Genomic DNA, 22471 nt, shown 5'->3' with positions numbered 1-22471 from the left:
AAAACAACTATTTAAATGTGTTTAAACATGATAAATCAATAAGCTCAATTTTTTGTAGTGTAGACGTGAAACGTTAAAAAAGACATATGTAAAAAATGAGGACAATAGTCTTCATAAGAACAATTTATGGGTTTAATATTGGCAGCGTCAACAAAAATACGTATACCTCAGTATCATTGCGACTCAGGTTCAAAGATCTTGGAGACTCATTTCGCAGCCCTCATAATGGATATTGTTATCATTACAGACCCCTTATTAGTTGTTCATATTAATGATTTATGACGGCTTGAGTAGCAGAGGCCTGAAACTAGTAATGACTGACAGGGTGTCTCAAAAAATATAAGGAAATTTTGATTGGCAAAATCGTAAGAAAAGTACAAAGCCGTGCTCACTGAACATTCTTAAGTCATGTCGTTGCGGTAATACCTTCTTATCGTCTTGTGAATTTCATAATGGTCTAAGCAAGAAAACTACACATTATGATAATTTTTAGTTAAGGCATAGCATTTTTTTAAAGTGTTCCAAAGAGTGCGCGTTGAACAGCATCGTTGCAAGCATGGCTCCTGAACATTTCATGGCAAGCTCCCAGAATAAACACATGGCATAGAAGCTTCTACGGCAAGCATATACCTCCAAAATTTCACTGATGATTGCCGAGTACGTCTTAAGACATACCATTCAAACTCTCGCTGTATGTTATGAGGCACCCCATACACACAAGAATAAACAAGTCCTCAACAGCTTCCGTAGACAAGCGAACATTAAATCAATATACTGGAAGGGGGGGGGGGGGGGGGAGAGGGTCGAACAGGTAAAAAATGTTATCCAAAGAGAACATTGCACCCTCTAATCAGACCGATAATGCACGGAATACACGTCCTTCCTCTTTTAAACAAACATTGCTATTCATTCTTCTCTGGCAAATCGTTTTGATATAATCGAAACAGCTACCGGCCGCCATAAACTCAAATGATCACGGGACAGAAAAATTCAGTAGTCGCTAACGAAAACGTACATTATTGTGTGTCAACAGTTTTCTTGAATTAAGTGAAACAGACGCATGCGTTTTTTTTCTCTGTAACGGATGATCATGGACCTTTGGCAAGTAGAGCGTTCCTATTTGCTGCTGACGGCTGTCATTGCTCTAGTGGTCGCGTGGTTTATGAAGCGAATAATAAACCGTCCTCGAAATCTGCCGCCTGGGCCGAATGGACTACCTCTCCTTGGTGTCGCTTTGAAGCTCATCGGGTGAGTGTATAATATCTTGTTAACACGACAGCGACATGTAGCCGGACCTGCATCATGGACAATCCTTAATAGGACAACTCCTGCGGATGAATCTTTTGGACACCCCCCCCCCTGGACAATTTTATCTGTCACTCCCATGAGGATAACTATCCGAACAAACTCCCTACATAACCTAACCAGCTAGACAAGGTAGTTTCAAAGAACAATACTTTACCCGGCATTTAACCCTGAGGATAACTACCAAAACGAACCCCCACATAAACTACTAGGACAACTACGTTCAGACGATAACTACAACCGGACGGACATTTACACTTGAGGATAAATACCTCGACAACTAGCTCACGACACATTTATACCTACCCAGCAAGGGTGTCGATTTGTATCCGTGGTTGGGGGGGGGGGGGGGGGGGGATGATAGGTGCCAAAATATTTTCGGCAATGGATCAAAGCAACCAAGAGGTAGAAGTGTGTGGCGGGTTGCACCCCCATCCCCAAGCCTCGCGAAGCGCGGAAGCTTTGACGTTTCATTAAATTATTAGAGAAAAAGAGGATTCGTTGGAACGTTCTCGACTTTTAATCCTTGTTTGAATCAAGTTCCCCTTCCTCTGCGCGTAGCGCGGAAGCTCTGACGTTTCATTAGATTATTAAAGAAAAAGACGATTCGATGTACCATTCTCGACTCTTAATCCTTAATGTTTGAATCAAGTCCCCTTTCCTCCGCGCGTAGCGCGGAAGCTCTGACGTTTCATTAGATTATTAAAGAAAGAAGACGATTCGATGTACCATTCTCGACTCTTAATCCTTGTCTGAATTCAGTTCCCCCCTCCCGCCCGCGAAAGCTTTGACGTTTAATTAGATTATTAGAGAAAGAAGACGATTCGTTGTGTCCTTGTCTGAGTGCAATTCCCCCCGCCCTCCCGCACGAAGCGCGGAAGCTTTGACGTTTCGGTGCCAGGTAAAAATGTCAGAAGAAAAAATGTCAGGGGTAAAAATGTCAGAGGTAAAAATGTCAGAGGTAATAATGTCAGAGGTAAAAAATGTCAGAGGAAAAAATGTCAGAGGTAAAAATGTCAGAGGTAAAAATGTCAGAGGAAAAAATGTCAGAGGTAAAAAATGTCAGAGGAAAAAATGTCAGAGGAAAAAATGTCAGAGGTAAAAATGTCAGAGGTAAAAATGTCAGAGGAAAAAATGTCAGAGGTAAAAATGTCAGAGATGCCAACAAAAATGTCATAATATCTCTGCACTTTATCACACAAAATGTCAAGATGTAAGGTACTGGGCTAGTCTATTATATTTTATAAATGACTGTGTATTGTACTTCGTACATGTCCTGAGGATAATACAATGTGGAAAATAAATTTGAAACTTATATTTTGTGATCAGGTTTGCATATATTAATTTCTATCATTTTTCGATATTTTAAATTTGTTGATGTTTTAATGTTTATTTGGTTTTGAGAAAGTAGGCCCAAGTACATAGAATATTAAGATTGAATGAGATACAACAGGGAATCAGTTATAAAGATCGCACAGAAATTCCACAAATTCAGTAATCAGACCCATCTTCATGTCCATCCCAGCAAAAACTGTTATGACAAGAAAACATTAATAAAAAGACACGGATGCTTTGTCCCCCTCATCAATACTTTATTACAAACGTTTAACAAACAATATCAAAGCTTCGCTTGAAGAATGTCAGATAGTAGGCCTACAAGTGGTAAACGTTGAGAATATCAACCCAGGTATTTTGGCATGTGCTTTCGACTTTCGACCATAACACTGCGTAACTTTATATTAAAAAAATCATGTTTGTGATTAAGAAACGTGGGAGAAATACAGTATAAGTCCCTCAATTTCAACTGTTTTTGTTCTGCCAATAAATTCATGATGCATTTTGTTTAATGTGTAGACTTGTACGAGTACTGCTTGTATACAAGCAGTATCATGTTCAGGGGCGTCAATCCTGGGGGGGGGGGGGGGGGGGGGGGCGGGGGGACACGTCCCCCCATGTTTTGTCAGAAAAGAAGTTCTTTAATAATTTAATGTAATGTTAAAGCTTCCGCGCGGGAGGGTGGGGGGGGGGGGGGGGGGGGAAAACTGAATTCAAACAAGGATTAAGAGTCGAGAACGGTACAACGAATCGTCTTCTTTCTCTGATAATCAAATGAAACGTCACAGGTTCCGCAGGGGGGGGGGGGGGGAGGGAACTGGATTCAAACAAGGATTGAGAGTCGAGAACGGTATACAACGAATCTTCTTCTTGCTCTAAATATGTAATGAAACGTCAAAGATAAAAAAGACAATAAATGAACCGGTCACCAATGAAAGTACATGCCGTGAAACAGAATAACTAGAGAGAGTGTGTGTGTAGCAACATAACGTGGTATAATTTTGAAAGTAACTGTAAAGGTGACATGTAATTGTGTCCCCCCCCCCCCCATGCTCAAACTCGGATTGACGCACTTGATCATGATGCTATAAATGTGTACAGTAAAACTATGTTTCTGATATGTTACTCATGAATAAATATTTGTCAATTTCAGAGTTTGATCTCTCACAGCAAATAATTATAGAACGATGTAGTTTAAACAGAACCTCTGCAGAGCGCGCGCTTATCTGGAATGTGATGGTGCGGTTAGCATTTGATGTAACATTGGCGGCTTTCTGCTTTGTATCAGAGTATCAAAGCTGCTTATTGATGTTCTCCCAGACTATTTATACCGCAATAGTGATCGACGATCAACTCTTTGCAAAGCGCGCGCTTCTCTGGAATGTGATAGTGCGGTTAGCATTAGATGTAACATGGGCGGCTTTCTGCTTTGTATCAAGGTATCAAAGTATCAAGCCCACAAGAAAGTGAAATTGTTGGAAATATGCTTTTGTAGGAAATTACATTTTATAGTAGTCATTGCCACGTTTTAAAATGTCCATCAATCTTCAGAAGGGACGGTGAAGTGGGGACGGAGGACTCACAGCGTGATATCTAATCCTCTTCTTTTTTTTTTTTTGGGGGGGGGGGGGGGGGGGCTGTGATGAATTTTCTTTTTATTTAATGATTACACCATCGAGCCACAACTCGGCCTATAATTATTCATGGCCAAACTACTCGATTTTAGACATTCTTTTGACCCAGAAGTTTGCTCAGTGTACCAGTATCACTCGATATGAGGGGGAGGCAGCCGGGTCACTATGCCCCCAAAAGAAGGATACACATCCCCCCCCGTCTCCCCTCGGAAATAATCGGGCAAAAAGTCCCAATTTCGGGCAGAAAGGTAAATAAAAGTTACAGAAAGAAGAAAATAAAGCAGCGCTGAAATTATTGACTGCAGAGCATCCTATGTTATATCTTTTCGATAAGCCTAATATACAAACATTACCAATATTCAACCTGTAACATGCTTTTTTATATATTTTACCTCTAACATTTTTACCTCTGACATTTTTACCTCTGACATTTTTACCTCTGACATTTTTCCTCTGACATTTTTACCTCTGACATTTTTACCTCTGACATTTTTACCTCTGACATTTTTACCTCTGACATTTTTACCTCTGACATTTTTACCTCTGACATTTTTACCTCTGACATTTTTTCCTCTGACATTTTTACACCGAGCCGACGTTTCAATAAATTATTAGAGAAAGAAGATTCGTTCTTATTTGGGGGGCTAGCGCCCCCAAGCCCCCCACCAGAACGCAAGTGACATAGGCCTGCATCAGCTTTTCAATAAAACAAAAATAAGTCGTGACATAATTTAGGGAATATCAAGAAATAAAATGAGTGAAAAAACACCAATAAAGATACAATGACGTGAATTTTAAAAAGGGTGAACGGAAACAACTTAACAACATTAACTACTCTCATCGGGCTCTCATCACTAATTTTTCTCTTAATTATTATTTTTTTTTGAGAGTGAATTATTGGGGGGGGGGGGGGTGTGATTGTACAGGCCATCCCCCACCTGAAATATTGGGGAGGATATATCCCCCCACCCCCCGGGATCGACACCCATGCTACCCAGACAACAGTGGCGTACCTGGGGTACTCCGTCAGGGGGGGCAAGCGACCGAAACAAACAAAAAAGGCGATGCTAATTTTCACTTCTGGCGAGCGAGCGAGCAAAAAAAAATCTTTAAGTAACATTTGGTATATAAACTGGTATTGTTGCAAGTTGGGGGTGGGAACATTCACTTGTTAGCGACGTTAATTTCATTTTTTTGCAAACGAGTGTAGCGAGCAAGAAAAAAAATAACTTCTTTTTTAATAATTGCCACTTAAACTTGGTTCAATTGTCCCATGCAGGGCGCGGGAACATGATTGTGTTTAGGGTGATTTTATACCCATTTTAGCTAGCGAGCAAAAATACACCTTTCTCTCAATGAATTGCTATATAAAATTTGTTTCATTGTTGCAGGTAGGGGGCGGGCACAATCGTGTTTAAGGCAATGCCAATCCCATTTTGGCGGGCAGGCAACCCCCTATATTTCTCTTTTTAATGATATTGTAGCAGGTTAGTGGTGGGCACATAATTCCACGAGCTAGCGAGCGTAGCGAGCGAAAAAAAAATCACTTTTCTTTTATAGGGAAAATATGGTACATAAAACTTGGGTTCATTGTTCCATGTCAGGGACGTGATTATTAAAAGCGGTGTTATTTCTATTTTGGCGAGCGAGCGTAGCGAGCGAGCAAAAAAAATCACTTCTCTTTTACTGAGGGAAAATATGGTACATAAAACTTGGGTTCATTGTTCCATGTCAGGGACGTGATTATTAAAAGCGGTGTTATTTCTATTTTGGCGAGCGAGCGTAGCGAGCGAGCAAATTTTTTGTAATGATAATTGGTTCATAAATTTCAGATTTTTTTGTTGCAGGGCAGGGCTTACACAATTATGTTTAAGGTGATGTTAATTCCGTTTTGGGGAGCACGAGCACACCAAAACTTCTTTTTTTCTTCTGTTAATTATTAACTGGTTGTTGCAGGTTGGGGCGGGCACGTTAGTGGTGTCAATTCCATTTTGGCGAGCGAGCATAGCGAGCAAGCAAAAAAAATAAATTCTCTTTTAATAGAAATTAATAAATAAACTTGTTTTTATTGGTGCAGGTCAGGATGGACGCAATCGCGTTTAACGCGATTCAATTCCTTTTTGGCGAGAGGGCGAAAAAACTCTTCCATTTTTAATGATATTGTTGCAGGTCAAGGGTGGTCACAATTGTTTCCAAAGCAATGTCTATTCATTTTAATCGCGAGCGAGTGTAGCGAGCGAGAAAAATGAATTAGTCTCTTTTAGTAACATTTGGTACATATATTGTGTGTTATTGTTGCCATCGTTGCAGGTCGGGGTCCGTCGGGGCAGGCACAATTGTATTCTAGGCAATACTAATCCTTTTCTTTTTTCAGGGGGACGAGCAAGTGAAAACATTTAATACAAAATAGGCTAGCAAGCACTTCGCGCCAGCGAAGAGTTTCAAATTTGTTATATCACTTATATTTTCCTATTTTCATTTGTTTTAATTTTTCAGGGCCGTATGCGGAATATTTTTCTGGTAGGGGAGGGGGAAAGATGCGTTAAAAGTTTTCGAAGAATCTCACAAGCAAAAGGAGTGAAGGGAGTTCGAGCGACCGAACTGGTCATGATGGTACTTTTGCATTTTCAAAAGTAGAATTGAAGGATTTGGTATAGGCCTACACTACATTTTCAGGAAAAAAACTGTACGTTTTCAAAAATATCTGGGGTCAACTGCCCCCCCCCCCCCCCTGGTGCGTACGTCTTTTTTTTTAAATTCTCCATTTGTATTCCTTTTCTTTTCTTTTCCCTTTTTCTTCCTTTTCTCGTCTTCTTCCTTTTTTCAATTCTTTTTTTCCTTTTTTCTCTTCTTTCCTTTTTTCTTCCCTTTTCCTTTTTTCTTTTTCTTTCCTTTTCCTTTCTTTTCTTTTCTTTTCTTTCCCCTTTTCTTTTTTTTCCCCTGGAGCCCGTCAGGGGGGGCACTCTGCCCCCCCTGCCCCCCCATAGGTACGCCACTGCCAGACAACTGTTTTCATAGAACACTTTACCCCGCTACCCGGACATTTGCGGACAGTTATCCCTGGGGCACCTACCCGGACAGCTTCTCCACCACTATACCGTTCCAGACAGCTATAGACCCCAAAATGACCCTAAATCCGATTCCTAAATCTCCCCATCTCGATTACCCCGTACAACTACCTCGTGAAAATATACTTCCATTAGCTAGTCTCTATGACTAATTTAGGTAACTCTTTACAGAATAACAAGTATTTCATAAGACCTTACAACATTTAGGCCTACTGAACAACTTATCGGCAACATAGACCCGTTTCACGAAGCCCTTTTTTTAAATTGATAAATGACAAAAATCAGTGACAAATCTGCTGATAACAAATAAGAAGCGAGGATTTCAGTATAGCTTATAACAAAAACTGTCATTTTGTGAAATAGGGCCCAGGGGTAATCACAATAGCAAACAAGCTTTTATGAACTCCTGTGGACTTGCAGCGTGTCCACACACAAAACAATGTTTCTCGAAACTCTATAACAAAACGTCGTATAAAGAATGATCGTATAAATTTCAGGGTGTCCACACACAAGAAACGTCATATAAAGAACCATCTTATACATTCCAGGGTGTCCACACACAGAAGAATGTAATCCTGAAACTCTACAGCGAAATGTCGTATAGGTGCGCAGTTTGCTACTGCGATCATGAAATGGAAGCGGACATGAGAGGTCAGGTCTCCTTTCGCTCGAGGTCACGTTAAGCTCCGCCCAGTTATACCGTTCTAGTTCGAGTAGTTATACTAGTTACGTCCACACACAACACATTCCGTGATTAGGCGTGATTCTTTATACTACGTATAACGAAACGCATGTTTGGGCATCTTTTCGTTATACGACGTTTCGTTATACGACGTATCGTTAGTAAGCGTCCACACACACAATTCGTCCTTGTTTTCACGAAGTGACGGTAGTGAGGAAAATCGTAACGCAAAGTGAATGCAATTTTTTTTCACTACCGTCACTTCGTGAAAACAGGGATTTCATCGTATAAATATCCCGAAACGGTATAACTAATCACGCCTAATCACGGGAAAATGTGTTTGGACACGGGGTTGATCAAGTCGAATCCAAGCCAAATTATATGTTTATATAACCAAACATAATCTAACCCTAACCATGTACACGATAACTACTTCGAATGCGATCGTAAACATGTTTTTTCTGATCAACCTGAGGCAATCTCAAGGCTTTTGTCCATGACCTATTGAAAATGATAATATAACTTTGACGCAAGCAATAATTTGAAAATGGAATGTACATTTTGGTATCAAAATTGATTTTAAGTAGATTTCTCCAATACTTTAATTTGTATTTCTTTGAACTTATTTGGTTATTTATACGTAGTCTATTCTCGCAATGGCAGATCCGACCTACTTGCTCTCTTTTCATCATGGGCCGACAATTACGGGGATATTGTTTCGTTCAATGTCGGACCGAAGTTGATAGTTCTCCTGAATTCTTACGAGGTCGTCGTCGAAGCCTTCCGAAATCCGGACCTCCAGAATCGACCTGGGAGTCAAATCATGAAGGAAATATCAGGAGGAGGGAAGAATGGTAAGGTTAAATTACGTCAGATAAATTCAAAATGTAAAGTATTTATTTATTATTCACTTTTTCCTTAAAGTGACTTGGTAACATTGTTGAAGGTTGATGAAAAAATTGCTTAATTTTTGTCTAAAATGTTACTTATTATATTCCTTCAACTGTACTAACCCTCTGACATGCAAAAAAATCCTGAAAACACTCTCAAACCACGAAGATATCTATGGTTTTCTTTGAGGACGTCACTGTGCAACACCCTCTAACTGTGATTAACAGTAAATTCTCCCAACCATTTTTGAACAGGCTATTAAAATTTATGTCAACACTTAAATGTCTGGAATGGTATGTAGAGCCAATTTATTCCTTTGTGATGATTTACATTCACCTTAAATGTAATTAATTTGTAATTAAAAAGTTGGGAAAATTAAGGAATCGATCAGAACAGTTTTTCCCAATTTGTATCATTAATAATGGTCCGTTTTCACTAAAATTTGCAGATTATCCTTAACTTTACATCTAGAATTGAAGTCACTACCTTAGCAGTAAGCACTACTATATCTCATCTGAACAATGTTACCAAGTCCCTTTAAAAGAAGTCATGAATACATTTCGACTACATCGTAAATGCAGTTGCACTGCAGTTGCACTTGCATTGCACCCTTGTGTGTGTTAGTTCTTTATCGCCTATTCTACCTTTAGGCCGCCATCAGCATCAAGCAACCCGCTCAAGATGGCGGTTTCCTTGGTTTACAAATTCTATTAATTGGGTGATCTGTCGCGACGTCATTTAGGCGCCATTTTGTTAATTTCTGATATTAACCATATTTCATTTATACATGTACACTGTCATTTCTGAATTATACCTAATATGCATAAACTTGATGTTCAAGGGTAAATTTTGGGTCACAACGGTCACAACTATGTCCGTGCGCGCGTCACGGCGGGCGCGTACGCGTGCGTCAATTTTTTTTTTTTTGCCAGACGCTCCCACAATTTTATTAGACGTTCAATATTGCATTACACCGTGGAGCCAACCCGCCCCCCCTCACTCAGACGTCAGAATGACCGCATGCGTGTTACCAAAATGTCAGGTAAAGGGGTACTTTTCGTGCGACAAAGTCCGGCCCGAGAATCGTAAAAAAGGGGTGTTTTTGACTTTTTACCCTGAGATTTCTTTAAAAAGGCTTTTTTCCCCTTTTTTTTCTCTCTCATCTCTTTGGACTCCTGAGAAATTATTCCGAATTTACTGGGGTACATTGAGCATTTTTCTTGATTTAGGGGGGTCTCCAAGGCAGGAAAAGCCCGCGAAAAGCCCGCGAAGGGGGGGGGGGGGTTCGGAAATGTTGGCAGTCCTCAGATAGGGGGTGCTTTCAAAAAGAGAGAACAAGCATATGCGTACCCTAAATAACACTGAGTGGGGGGGGGGGCGGGGGCGGGGGCGGGGGAGTTAACAACCAAAATAGCTCTTTACTTTTACCGAAGGCTCGTTCATATTCTCATTTCCGATTTTAATTAGTCCTTATTTAACAAGTAACTACATTTTAACTTAACTGATGAACTCCGAAATGATCTACTGTTTTGTCGCTGTGGTTAATTAGGTGTACTGTTGTCCGTCGGAGATACATGGAGGGAACAACGGAAGTTCGTCCATTCTGTCTTCCGGAGTCTCGGGGTCGGGAAGAAGAGCTACGAAGATATCGTTGCAAGAGAAATGGACCAGCTTGGGTCCGCCATCGAGGAGAAAAGGGGGACCCCCTTCGACCCCAACACAATCTTCGGTCAGGCGGTGGCCAACATCATCTGCTCAATCGTTTTAGGAACACAGTACAAATACGACGACACAGATTTCAAGCATGTAAGTATGTTAAAGGGTCACTCTAACCAAAACGTGCTAAAAAAATGAGGGGAAAATGTAAAAAATTTTTTTTAGGAGATTCCGAACATGACAATGATTTTTCTTAGAAATCATCATCATTTTTCTTAGAAATCATCAATAATTCTGGAATATAGCTTAAAACATGACGAACCAGAACGCTCAGAAAAAAAACCCAGTTTCGGAGCTGTATTGCACAATATCATAAGACGTCACTGCAGGAGACGAAATTGGCATTATACCCAACATAACATAGCACTGGAATGGAGATACCCTAATACCTTAATACCCTAAGTTCTATAACATACCAAAAATCAACTAAATCTTTAACAATAATGTTCAAATATTGGTCATGATTTAAAAGTCATATCTTTCTTACCTGTTTCGTGTCAATTTTCTTATACACTGTTGGTCATAATGGTGGAATAATTATGTTTCTCCCCAATTTATGGAATGATTTTGACAATGATTTATTCCTAATAAATCTAAATAATAGCATACATTCTCAGATTTTCTTGAATATTAATTTGCGAGTGTTTGATTTGCGTGACTGCTAAAGCATGTGTGTGCTACTATTCTAATCAACTAGGGGACCTTCGTTTTTAAGTCATAACTGACAGTAATGAGGATTAATGCCTCACAAAAGGATACATAGCTGATCGACACGGTTTTTATTATGGGGCCTCACAGTAACGAGGCCTTTGCTTTGCCACTGAATCATGATTGTACGCAGCGGGGGGGGGGGGGGGGGGGGGTAGGGTACGTCGATGCCCCCACAAATACAAAAAACAACCAAGAAAATGCAATAAATTATCAATAATTTATTGCATTTTCCCCCGGTCCCCATCAGGAAAAATTCCTCTGTAGGGCCATGCAGTATGGTTATAGGCATGCCAACATGGAGGATTTCTTTCATGTTAGAGGTCGGGGCAAAATGCAATGAATTATTAACACTTTATTGCATTTTCTTTGTTTTTTGTATTTGTGGGGGCGGCGACGAACCCTAGTCCCCCGCTGCGTACGGTCATGATTAAGTGGCTAAGCAAAGGCCTCGTTACTGTGAGCTCCCAGGATCAAAACCGTGTCGATGTACTACATTAGTGCCCTTTTATGAGGCATTAATCCCCATTACTGTCAGTTATGACTTAAGGACGTAGGTCCCCTAGTTGATTAGCATAGAAGCATACACATGCTTTAGCAGTCACGCAAAAACAAACACTCACACACTATTATTCAATCAAATCTGAGAATGTAAAGGCCTACTATTATTTAGATCTATGAAGAAAAAATCATTGTCAAAATCATTCCATAAATTGGGGTAAACATAATTATTCCACCAACAGTGTATTTTTTTTGAGTATTTTTTTCCTAAAATGAAGACAAAATACGTGCACTTTCTCACAGGTTTCACGGCAAACCGCTGCACAATACAAGTGCATAACGGTATGCCCTTGTAATATGCAGCGGTTCGCCGTGAAACCTGTGAGAAAGTGCATGCATACTAATGTCTTCGTTTTAAGAAAAATACTCTCAAATACTACAAGGTTCTGGAATTATTAGAATGATAAGAAATCTGGCCCAGTCTTGGTAAAGTTACAAATACTGTACACAAAAAGATGTACATGGGAACACACGAATATGTGGCATAAAAATCCGTCCGGAATTTTATGATGTCACATGCCATATTTAGAATATTAAGGCATTTGAAGAGCCATGCTTTTCAGGGAACATTTTTTTATCTGATGTTTTTCCACACTTGCATAATACATTGATAACGCTAACAAATTATTTTTCACTTCCTCCAAGAACTCAACCTTCTCTTTAACCACTTAATGGACATTGTGGGACAGGGCCATTGAAATTGCCAAATAAATAAAGTTGTTTTTTAAATGTTTTTTTTGGGCGATTGTGTTCGTTTTAGATCATAGAGCTGTTGATAAGAAACATTGAGTTGTTTGGTGGTGGCGCTTGGATTTTTTTTCTCCCGTTGCCTGGCATTTCGAAGATTCCGTTTGGTGCAGTCAAAGCCCTCGTTTCCAACACCAGAGAACTGAACACCTTCGTCAGGACCATGATCAAATCTCACGAGCTGAACCTTGACCCCGAGCACCCAAAAGACTTCATTGATCAGTATCTCAACAAGTTAAATGAAACAAAGGTAGATAGATCTCTTATTATTAATGTCAATTGCGAGGAGTTATTGCGATAGGTTCTCGGACACCTACCCCATGGAAATCCACCCCGGATAACCACCCCCAGTCAACTACCCCCTAGGGCAACCACCCTCAAGGAAGACTACCCCAGGACAATTAATTACCCCCGGACAACTACCTCCCGGACAACTACCTGTCGGACAACTACCCCCTAGGACGACTACCCCCGGACAACTATCCCCGGACGCGCATTTTTTTGTACACGCTAGCCTGGCCATTTCTATGATAACTACTATGGAAGCGACTAATATTAGAGTAGCTAGCAGCCAACTTGCGAGGTGCATTACTAATGAACATCATGCATGACAATCATCAGACGAAGGCATAGCTGGCTAATAAACATAAGATGGCCATCGCAGCCATCGGGCGATGGAATTCAAAAGCTTAATTTGATTCAATTTAATTTAAAGGAGACACGAAAAAACGAACGATCAGCTAGCGAGCAACCATGTCCACTAACTGCGTGCATGCCTATTATGTAAGCTTTCTCACCAGCGCACTTTTACGAGTATTACGGCAAAACTGGCCAGGCTAGCGTGTAAAAAAAATATTCCCCCCCCTGGGGAACTACCCCCTACGACAACCATCCTCTCGGACAACTATCCCCGGACAACTATCCTAGGGGAGTTGTCTGGGGGTAGGGTCCGGATACGATTGCGATTGTGTTTAACAATGACAAATCTGAGATGCATGGCCCAACTTGTTATCTGAAACAAAATCCTGGATTTAGCTCTTGCTGCAATGATAATTATAAACCTTTAGGTCAGTCAGGAACCACATGACTTTTACAACCCGATCGGCTGTTTGATTATCAAGATATTTGTGATTTGAAATCGAAACCAAATTTTGCGTTTTCCTAACGGTTTTCATAACACTACAGTCTATTGAGATAAAACGAGTATGGTAAAACCGGTCCCTCAAAGATTTTTAATTTTTTGAGGCACTTCTTAATCATTTTGAAGCGCGACTTTGTTTAGGGCATCAATATTATACCATATCACAGACATTGATAACACGTAGGGCCGTGTATCTCAGATTTAACATTGTTAAACGATGCTTTTAAAGGCATTGAGCCCATTCACCAATGGTTTAACGTATTATTTGAACTCTCCATTAATAAATCATGTTAGATATTGTCTTTACGTTTTTGACGCATCGCAGTCTTATGTCACTTAAATGCCGCCTTAAAAGAAGTAAAAAGAATGTTTGTCAACCCCTGTCATAAGACTTTTAAATGGGATATGCCTACGTCATTGGTTTCAATTTGATAGGTCTAAAACAAAACTTTCACCGCGACGAAATATAATACATACGCTTTTAAACATCTACCCTGATATTTATTCTATTCATAATGACAGCATTCTTGCCAATCCAGACGAAAACATAATGTAACCTCACTTCCTTAAAGCTGCATATGCTGTCTTATCGACCCAGGGAACAGATTCATCATTTAGCCAGGCCAACCTAGAAGCGGCTATCAAAGACCTGTTCTTTGCCGGGACCGACACGACAACAAACACGCTCAATTGGTCTATTCTCTTCATGATGGCACATCCGGACATCCAGTCACGTGTTCAGACCGAACTTGATCAGGTGGTCGGACGACATCGCCTCCCGAAGCTCGACGATCGCAAGAATCTCCCATACACGAGTGCTGTATTGATGGAGGTAAATTTCAATCGTACAATTCTACCCGCAATACCAACCCCAGACAGCCATAACCATAATCGGAGATGCCCTTTTTTTCTTCCTCTCAGTTAAATCAAGCAATATATAACGTTTTGTCTTATTCTTAAACTCAAATATAATCCGTAAACATATTTTGTTTAGTATATAAATACTTATCAATGTTCGTACATTGTATAATTCATTTGTTCTATTTAATATGGTAATACTGTATGGTTTAGATAGGCCTTTTTCAATTTTGGATATTTGAGAATTTATTTGAGAACATCTTGAGACATTGTGTCAAAGCATGGGCTGTTTTTAAGTTCCTACTGCACCATTTCGTCGTGCTGCACAGCGCCATCTATACACAAAGTTTGGCTAAATTGGGCACCACATGGCGAATATCTTCTGTTTTGTGCTCTATCAACAAAACAGCATTCGCCAAATTTGATTGGTTGTTCGATTTTGTTTCTGCATTTTTCGACATAATGAAAAGTAATATACAATATACACATATACTATTAACAAAATATATATATATATATATATATATAACAAATCGTTGACAAATCATTTCAAGATTGAAAAAAAAATGCAAGAGATCACCAAATTGTGCCTAACGCGAACCGGTTTGGCATGCATAATCAAAGGCTCTTGTACTGCATCTGCAACATGACCAGCTACGACATAGGTCTGAAGAAGATTGTAGCACGCAAATGAAAGTTTACCAAAGCAAGCAATATTTCTACTTAAGTTTGTGAAGAAAGAGCAAATTATCAAGGTAAATCAACCATCAGATGAACCTCTTACTTGTAAGTGATCTACCATAGTATTAACACTTTTCTACCAGGTCCAACGCAAGGGCGCTGTACTCGCGCTAGGCGTTCCCCACGTAGCAGCTGCTGACACACAGGTGAGAGGCTACACAATCCCCAAGGGCGCCACCATACTATCCAACCTCTACAAGGTTCTGAACCGAGAGGACTTGTGGGGAGATACTAACGACTTCAGACCTGAAAGATTTCTCAGTAAAGACGGAGAGTTCATCAAGAGAGAGGAATTGATATTTTTTAGCAGCGGTAAGTACCGATTGAATGTGATATAAGTCATGTGACATCGCCCTAAAACATCGATAGCTTAACTGCAATTTTCTCTCTTTCACTTTCTCCTCGTACACCTCTCGTTGCTCCCTTCTTTCCTTTTCTCTACCTCTCTCTCACTCTCTCATTATAGTAGCTAATATATTGATAACGGTAACCATAAATGTCCGTAAGATAATTTGTGGAGGTGTCGTGGGATAGCGGTTAATTCGCTTCACCCACAATTCAAGGTTTAAGGGGTTAAGAGTCCCAGCCCAGGCTTATTTCCTTTGCCAAGACATTTATAAACATTTGCCACTCTTCTCCAAGGTGTTAAATGGGTACCCGGTAGGTCATCGTAGGTTGCACAGCATTTCGAGCACCTGTAAATTGGCGCCTGGCTGGAGTACTCCACAGGGAGTGGAGAATGGGCAGCCCTTGTGTGCGGGAAAACCTGAATACGATGACTGGGGCAATGATATATATTTAGCTCTTCGAGACTTCGTTGATGTACTAAGCGCTATAATGATTATCATCATCATCGTCATTATCATTGTTATTAGTATGGCATAATTTTGATATCCATCAATTTGTAATTTATTCTTATACAGGCCGTCGCATGTGTCTGGGTGAGCAGCTAGCCAGGATGGAAACCTACCTTGGTTTCACGAGTCTCCTGCAAAGATTCACCTTCAAGAAACCAGACCATACCCCACCGCTGTCTTTCGCCGGAGTCCTGGGGGGCACCAGGAACACCGTACCCTACGTCACCTGCGCCATCCCACGAGAGACAAAGATATAGGCCTGTAAGGAGGAGGCGGGGGTGGTGGGAGGGGGGGGGGATAGCTGCGACCTGTTGAAGTTCCAATGTTAGGAAACTTTCAGCTCATAGTCTTGCAACGAGGTACTTGTAATTGTTTCTTGACGACCAAATAACAAATCTATCATATCATTATAAGGTGTCATTTTTTGCTGGCTTATACAAATGGAAAGTAAGTATAACCAGCATGGGTGTCAGCCCAACGATTTCCCCTGTGGAACATGTACCCTACGCTTTTTGTCAGGGTAGATCTAAGATTTATTCAATAACAATCTTATGGAGAAGAGATCATGGAAAGTTCAACCTTTATAACAGAAATGCATGAAGAGAAAATCAACCAAGCTTTGGGGTTTGAACAATAAAATGAATGCAAGAACGAGCATTGCCCGTACAGAACAGCAAACTCGAAACAAACAAACAAACCTTAAAAATAGAACAGCAGCAACAACTACAAATGCAAAATGTTTAAGGTACGTTTTTATCTGTCAGTCACATTGTTCCATTGGGTATTTCAAGGATAAAACGGTGAAGTATGTATGAACTTTTGCCAACGGTCGTTCAGTTTCATTGAACCTAGTGCGTATTATCAAAAAGAATATCTCTCCCCATAATGAAAAATAAAATGCTTCAAATATATATATATAATGATCTGAATAAATGGAAAGGTATGGCATATATCTACCACCTATACTTTCAGCTTTTAATGAAATCATTAAGTTTTTCTGTATATAAATGTGTGTGCGTGTGGGTGCGCGTGTATGTACCTTTGGGTTTTGTTCGACCCTATTCCCCAGACTAGTGTCTAGTAGAAACATGTAGCGGTAAGTATTTTGTCATTGGAAATGATTTGGGAATCAGATAACCAAGGACATGAAGGTTCAAGATAAACTTGAGTTCTGGTAAAAAAAGAAAATGAATTCTCACAGAATCTAACGAAACTTACACTGAATGTTCAAGATTACAAATAAATGTCATATGCCAAACAATTTTGGAAGAAAATGTATACTGGCTGAGTAATGAGCATAGAAAGATAACGAAATCAGGGTAGTACTAGCCCCGACACCATGTGTGTTGTCCCATGTACATCTTTCTGTGTAAGTGATTGTTACTTTACCACGACTCTGCCAATTTATGATGATTTTGATGACTCCAGAACCTTGCATTACACACCAATACTTACATGTTATATGATCAACTTTTCTGATCCATTCCACACCTTTTCTTTCACAATGCAATCGCATTACCAGAACTCAAGTTTATCTTTAATGATAGAGAAATGCGAGACCTGTTTATGTAATACCAATGAGTTGAAGGATGTGTGTGTGCGTGTTTGCCTGTGTGTGTTTGTGTGTCTGCACAAATTTCATTTAAATTTAAACGGGCAATAATGTATCAGGATTATGACTTTCGAGGATTAAGAATGATTAACTTTAAAAAGTCTGTTAAAATACAGCGCATAATGTGGATAAAACGTCTGTTATATGGAGAGAGATATCAAGAATTGGATTCTTGATATCAAGAAAGGATTTTCTGTTGTAAAGCAATGGTTATTCTTGATATCAAGGATGATTTTCTGTTGTAAAGAAATTGTAATTCTTGCTTTCCAGAATTGAATTCTTGATATCAAGAAATAGGAATATAATGTTAAAACGGCTTGCCAAAGACACGCATGATTAGTGGACGTTAACGCCGTTCTCGTCCACTCAATAGGGACTTTTCGATTTGCACGACGAGAACGTGGACTGCAACGTGTGACTGCCAGTGCCTTAAAAGGAAGTCACACGTCCATGTCCACGCAAATCTAAAAGTCCCTATTAAATCAAGTCTGATCATTCCTCTTACATGGGGCGTCAAAAGCACTGTGAATCAGTGGCGCAATCCTCCTCCAGCTAATAGGGACTTTTAGATTTGCAGGCCGACATAGTGTACTGCTACGTGTGATGTCCTTAAAAGGCACTGGTAGTGCCGGCAGACCCTAAAAAGGACGTCACAGTTCACTATGTCGACGTGCAAATCTAAAAGTTCCTAATGATACCTTGCGTGCAACTTTATTCATAATGGCTGGACCCCGGGGCTGGACAAATTCTACTTATAGAAATGTTTTGCGCTTGCCTCTCCCCCTGCATGTAAGTACTTAAATCCCCACTGCAATACTTATAGCTACTTGCGCCCTCTATATAGCAAACAATGCCTAATTGGTGACCATTGGTTCACCATGGTCCCCTTTTCTTTATTGTTAATTGAGATCTGATTTGATGAGATAACCATCTGTCAGTGACCCTGCAGGAAGGTCTAATTCTTCCTGGCTAAACTAGTTCAGATAGATTTTTATGACATCCCATACACACGCGTCCATCTCCCACGGCTCATTGAGTAACTGGGTTCAATTTCTAGTAAGCTATTCAATCGCAGTTTTCCTAAAAAATGAATTTCAGCCGTTTATTTTAACCGTGCAAATTAATGGTTCATTTTGCTTTGCACATGATTATATAATTATGTACGTTACCTGGGCCCCACGGGACGTTACCTTGGAGTCACTGTAATTGATTTGGAGATTTTTTGACAAAGCTATCATTTTTGTTTACTAGTACAAGGCCCACGGAACCGGAACAGAAAAAATACCTATTTGAGAATCATGATAACCATTTTCATGCATAGTCAACGATCAATGGCGGCGTGAAATTCAGAACAGGACTTTTTACAATAAAACAGACCTTCGCAAAAACCTCCATTTAACCACCATCGCGTGCGTGATCTCTTGACCACATCAGTAAATATTTATTTATATACATCAGATAATTCGGCACGCTCAAGTGCTCAGCAATGCTGCAAAATATTCCATCACAACAAAGGTACATGCTGTAAGACCAATTCAGACAACAACTGAAAGAGGCTGCAAACATATTTTGAAACATTTCATATTATTAGGGAAAAGGCATCGTCGCTGAGATGTTGGACAACTTTACTCTATTGTCATATTTGTGTTTGCAATGAATCAGTACTTTTAGCATTGCACTAAGAGCCGCCATTTTTTTTTTTTTACAAATTCACGATTATTTGATTTAAGGAACTAAATGATTTCAAGTTGGTGACTTATGAAAGAATACCTCAACGGAATCATCCATAACTTCATCCGTGTCACCGACAACCCATAGGCCTCGGAGTAGATACATCCATGCCTGGAGGCTGAAAGTTGTTATTGGTGATCTCTAAGTGTCAGATTAACGCCATCACCATGAGGTTTCCGATGGATATACTACTGGCATGTTATATAGTTGTGATGGGTGTGGCAGGTAAGATAACGTCATAATTTCAATTTCTTAAACATTTTTCATAATTGTCGATTCGTTATTTGCCCCACAGAAGGCAAAAAAACACTTTTTTCTTACTTATTGAAGGGGGTATTAACTTTCTCAACCGTTTGATTTTAATTGCCGAAGTATAACTGTTAAGAGTTTCTTAAAAATGATATATACAGATCGTGTATAATATTCCTGTGAGAGCGGAGGATCAAATCGTTTTTCAATTATACCAGACATTTCAGTGAGAGCGTTATCATAAATTTTCGCCAAAATATACACGTATAAAATTAAATACGAATAAAATAATAATCCTTCTATATATCTAAATTAGAGAGAGGGGAAAAATAGAGTGGGAGGAGAGAAAGAAAGAGTGAGAGACAGAGACAAAGAGAGGAAAAATAAAGTTTGTTTAAAGTTAAACAATACAAATAATGCCAAAGTCTGGTAAATACTACGGATGTGCCGACGTTAAGTAAATATTTAGGAAATCAATATTGGTTGTTTTATGTTGTAATATCAATCAACTGTTATGACTCATAATCATTCAAGGGCATGTTCCCACACGCAATGTGGAATCTCATTAGCTATGATAACACAGAACTAAAAAAATCATAGCAAATGCTTTGCTTTAAAGTGCCCGTTTAAAGAAAATCACAAATATGTCAACTAATGTATGACTAGAACCTGGTAAGCTAACAGATGGCCATCGTACAAGTTTTACGTCATCTACATATTGGGCGATTTATAAAAATACAAATAAAACCACATCAATAGCATCTAGGATATACGTCAGATTCGCTAGAAAAATAAAGAAGTTTAAATGACGTTACAATATGAACCAATTCTGCCCAAGCAGACGACATCCCATAAAGACTAAACATAAGTGCAATGCTATTATTTCTCAAATTATAATATGTTTGATGTATATGAATGTGATGTCATTTTACACCATTCAAAAAGGGATATGAAACCGATTCTGATAGCTAAATTCTTTTGTTTGTAAATACACAGGATAGGGGTTAATTAACAATCAAAGAAAACACACTTTCAAATCGAAAAAAAAATCCTGAATGAAAGCATGGACGGCATTTGTTCCCCCTTAAAACGACGAACATACCGCGATATATGCAGCTGAAAATACAATGGCGTCTTATTTTGTTTACACGCGAAGGATTCTTTCATTTTTTTTTTATCGTTGCATTTTTCATCAAAATAATACCATGCGCGGGGTTTAGGGTGAGACAATAGATTAAACACTTAGCCTGACGGTAGTGAAGTAAAAGAAATAATTGAAGAGAAGATGACAAAACAGGCCATGAAAATGCGTGAGATGTCATGGGACATCGTCTGCTTGTGCAAGTCATGTTCAACATGTGACGTCACACATCTCAGCAGCATTCGGAGAGCGCTTCAGATGCTATGCCGGGGCTGTATTTAAGTGCTTTGTAATTAATAATAATCCTTACTTCGAATATTTTCAAGCATTTCTGTCCGATCAAAGTTTCACCTTTGCAATAATGACAGTAAAGTTAGTTTTTAAAATCAACGAACCTTCTTTTAAAACCTATACACCAAATGAATAATAATAATAATAATAATAATAATAGCCTAATAGACCACTCCAAATTTTATTAAACCGAAACGGAAATTCTTTTTGCCCAATTGATCGTGAGCCCGGCAGCCACTGAGCAGCGCCAGATCGACGTTGATCTATCCCTTATTGTTGAACGCCAAACAAGGTAGCAACAACTCCCATCTTTTATCGTCTTTTGGTATGACGCGGCCGGGGTTCGAACCCACGACCTCCCGGTTGTAAGGCGGACGCTCTACTGACTGAGCCAACACTCCGGTAGGAAGGAAGGAAATATGAATTGTAATACACATGGAGTATATTTCATTGCGAGAGAGAGAGAGAGAGAGAGAGAGAGAGAAAGTGAGAGGGGGTGAATTAATTGAGAGATTGGGATCAAGTTTAATACAGAAAGTGCACTATTGGACAATCAAACAGTCCAAAAAATAGAGGTAATATGAATATATATAGAGAGAGTAAAATATCGATATGGAAACATAGATTGGAAGTTACTAGAATGATATATAGAAAAATTGATTGCCATAACCTTATTGGTGAACCTTCATCGAACCAGAGATCTCGTTCAAAATATGAGTCATAAGCAAACACCCACACCTTTTAAATTTTGTTTCCTTCTTTGTTGAGGGGTTTGGGTGGATATTATCAATCACTGAATAATAACACAATTTATCAAGCAGAATTATAACGAAACAATGTAATTTTGTGAGCTCTGGCAATAGGTGAAATTTAGCATTCAACTACTAATCATTTCAAAATAATTTTTGGATTTTGAGAAACAAAAACATTTCTCGAAAAAAATTGTTCTTTAATTAGTTTTTGTTTAAAGGCCCACTGCACTACTCGTAGCTACTTGCGCCCTCTTACAACAAACAATGCCTAATCGGTGACCATTGGTCCCCCATGATCCTCTTTTTCTTATGTTAACTGAGAGCTGAGTTGATGAGATAACCACCTGTCCAGTGACCTTGCAGGGCGCTCTAATCCCTCCTGTAAACTATGGCAGATAAGCTTTAATCTATTAAGTTATTTACTAACATTTATTTTTTTCATTCATTCATT

General features: G+C 39.4%; 1 protein-coding gene across 1 annotated transcript; it reads left to right on the top strand.

Annotated features, from left to right (window-relative positions):
- Positions 1–862: 862 nt before the first annotated feature.
- Positions 863–16522, top strand: LOC576821 (cytochrome P450 2J6). The gene is made up of 7 exons (XM_777089.5): positions 863–1248; positions 8688–8878; positions 10465–10721; positions 12661–12897; positions 14387–14620; positions 15471–15699; positions 16311–16522. The coding sequence occupies exons 1-7, from the start codon at positions 1085–1087 to the stop codon at positions 16499–16501; spliced, it is 1503 nt and encodes a 500-aa protein (XP_782182.4). The 5' UTR covers positions 863–1084; the 3' UTR covers positions 16502–16522.
- Positions 16523–22471: the final 5949 nt, after the last annotated feature.

This window comes from Strongylocentrotus purpuratus, unplaced genomic scaffold (assembly GCF_000002235.5).
Source record: "Strongylocentrotus purpuratus isolate Spur 01 unplaced genomic scaffold, Spur_5.0 spur5_scaffold_1, whole genome shotgun sequence".
Taxonomy (NCBI): Eukaryota; Metazoa; Echinodermata; class Echinoidea; order Camarodonta; family Strongylocentrotidae; genus Strongylocentrotus; species Strongylocentrotus purpuratus.
This window is presented reverse-complemented; position numbering and strand designations above follow the sequence as displayed.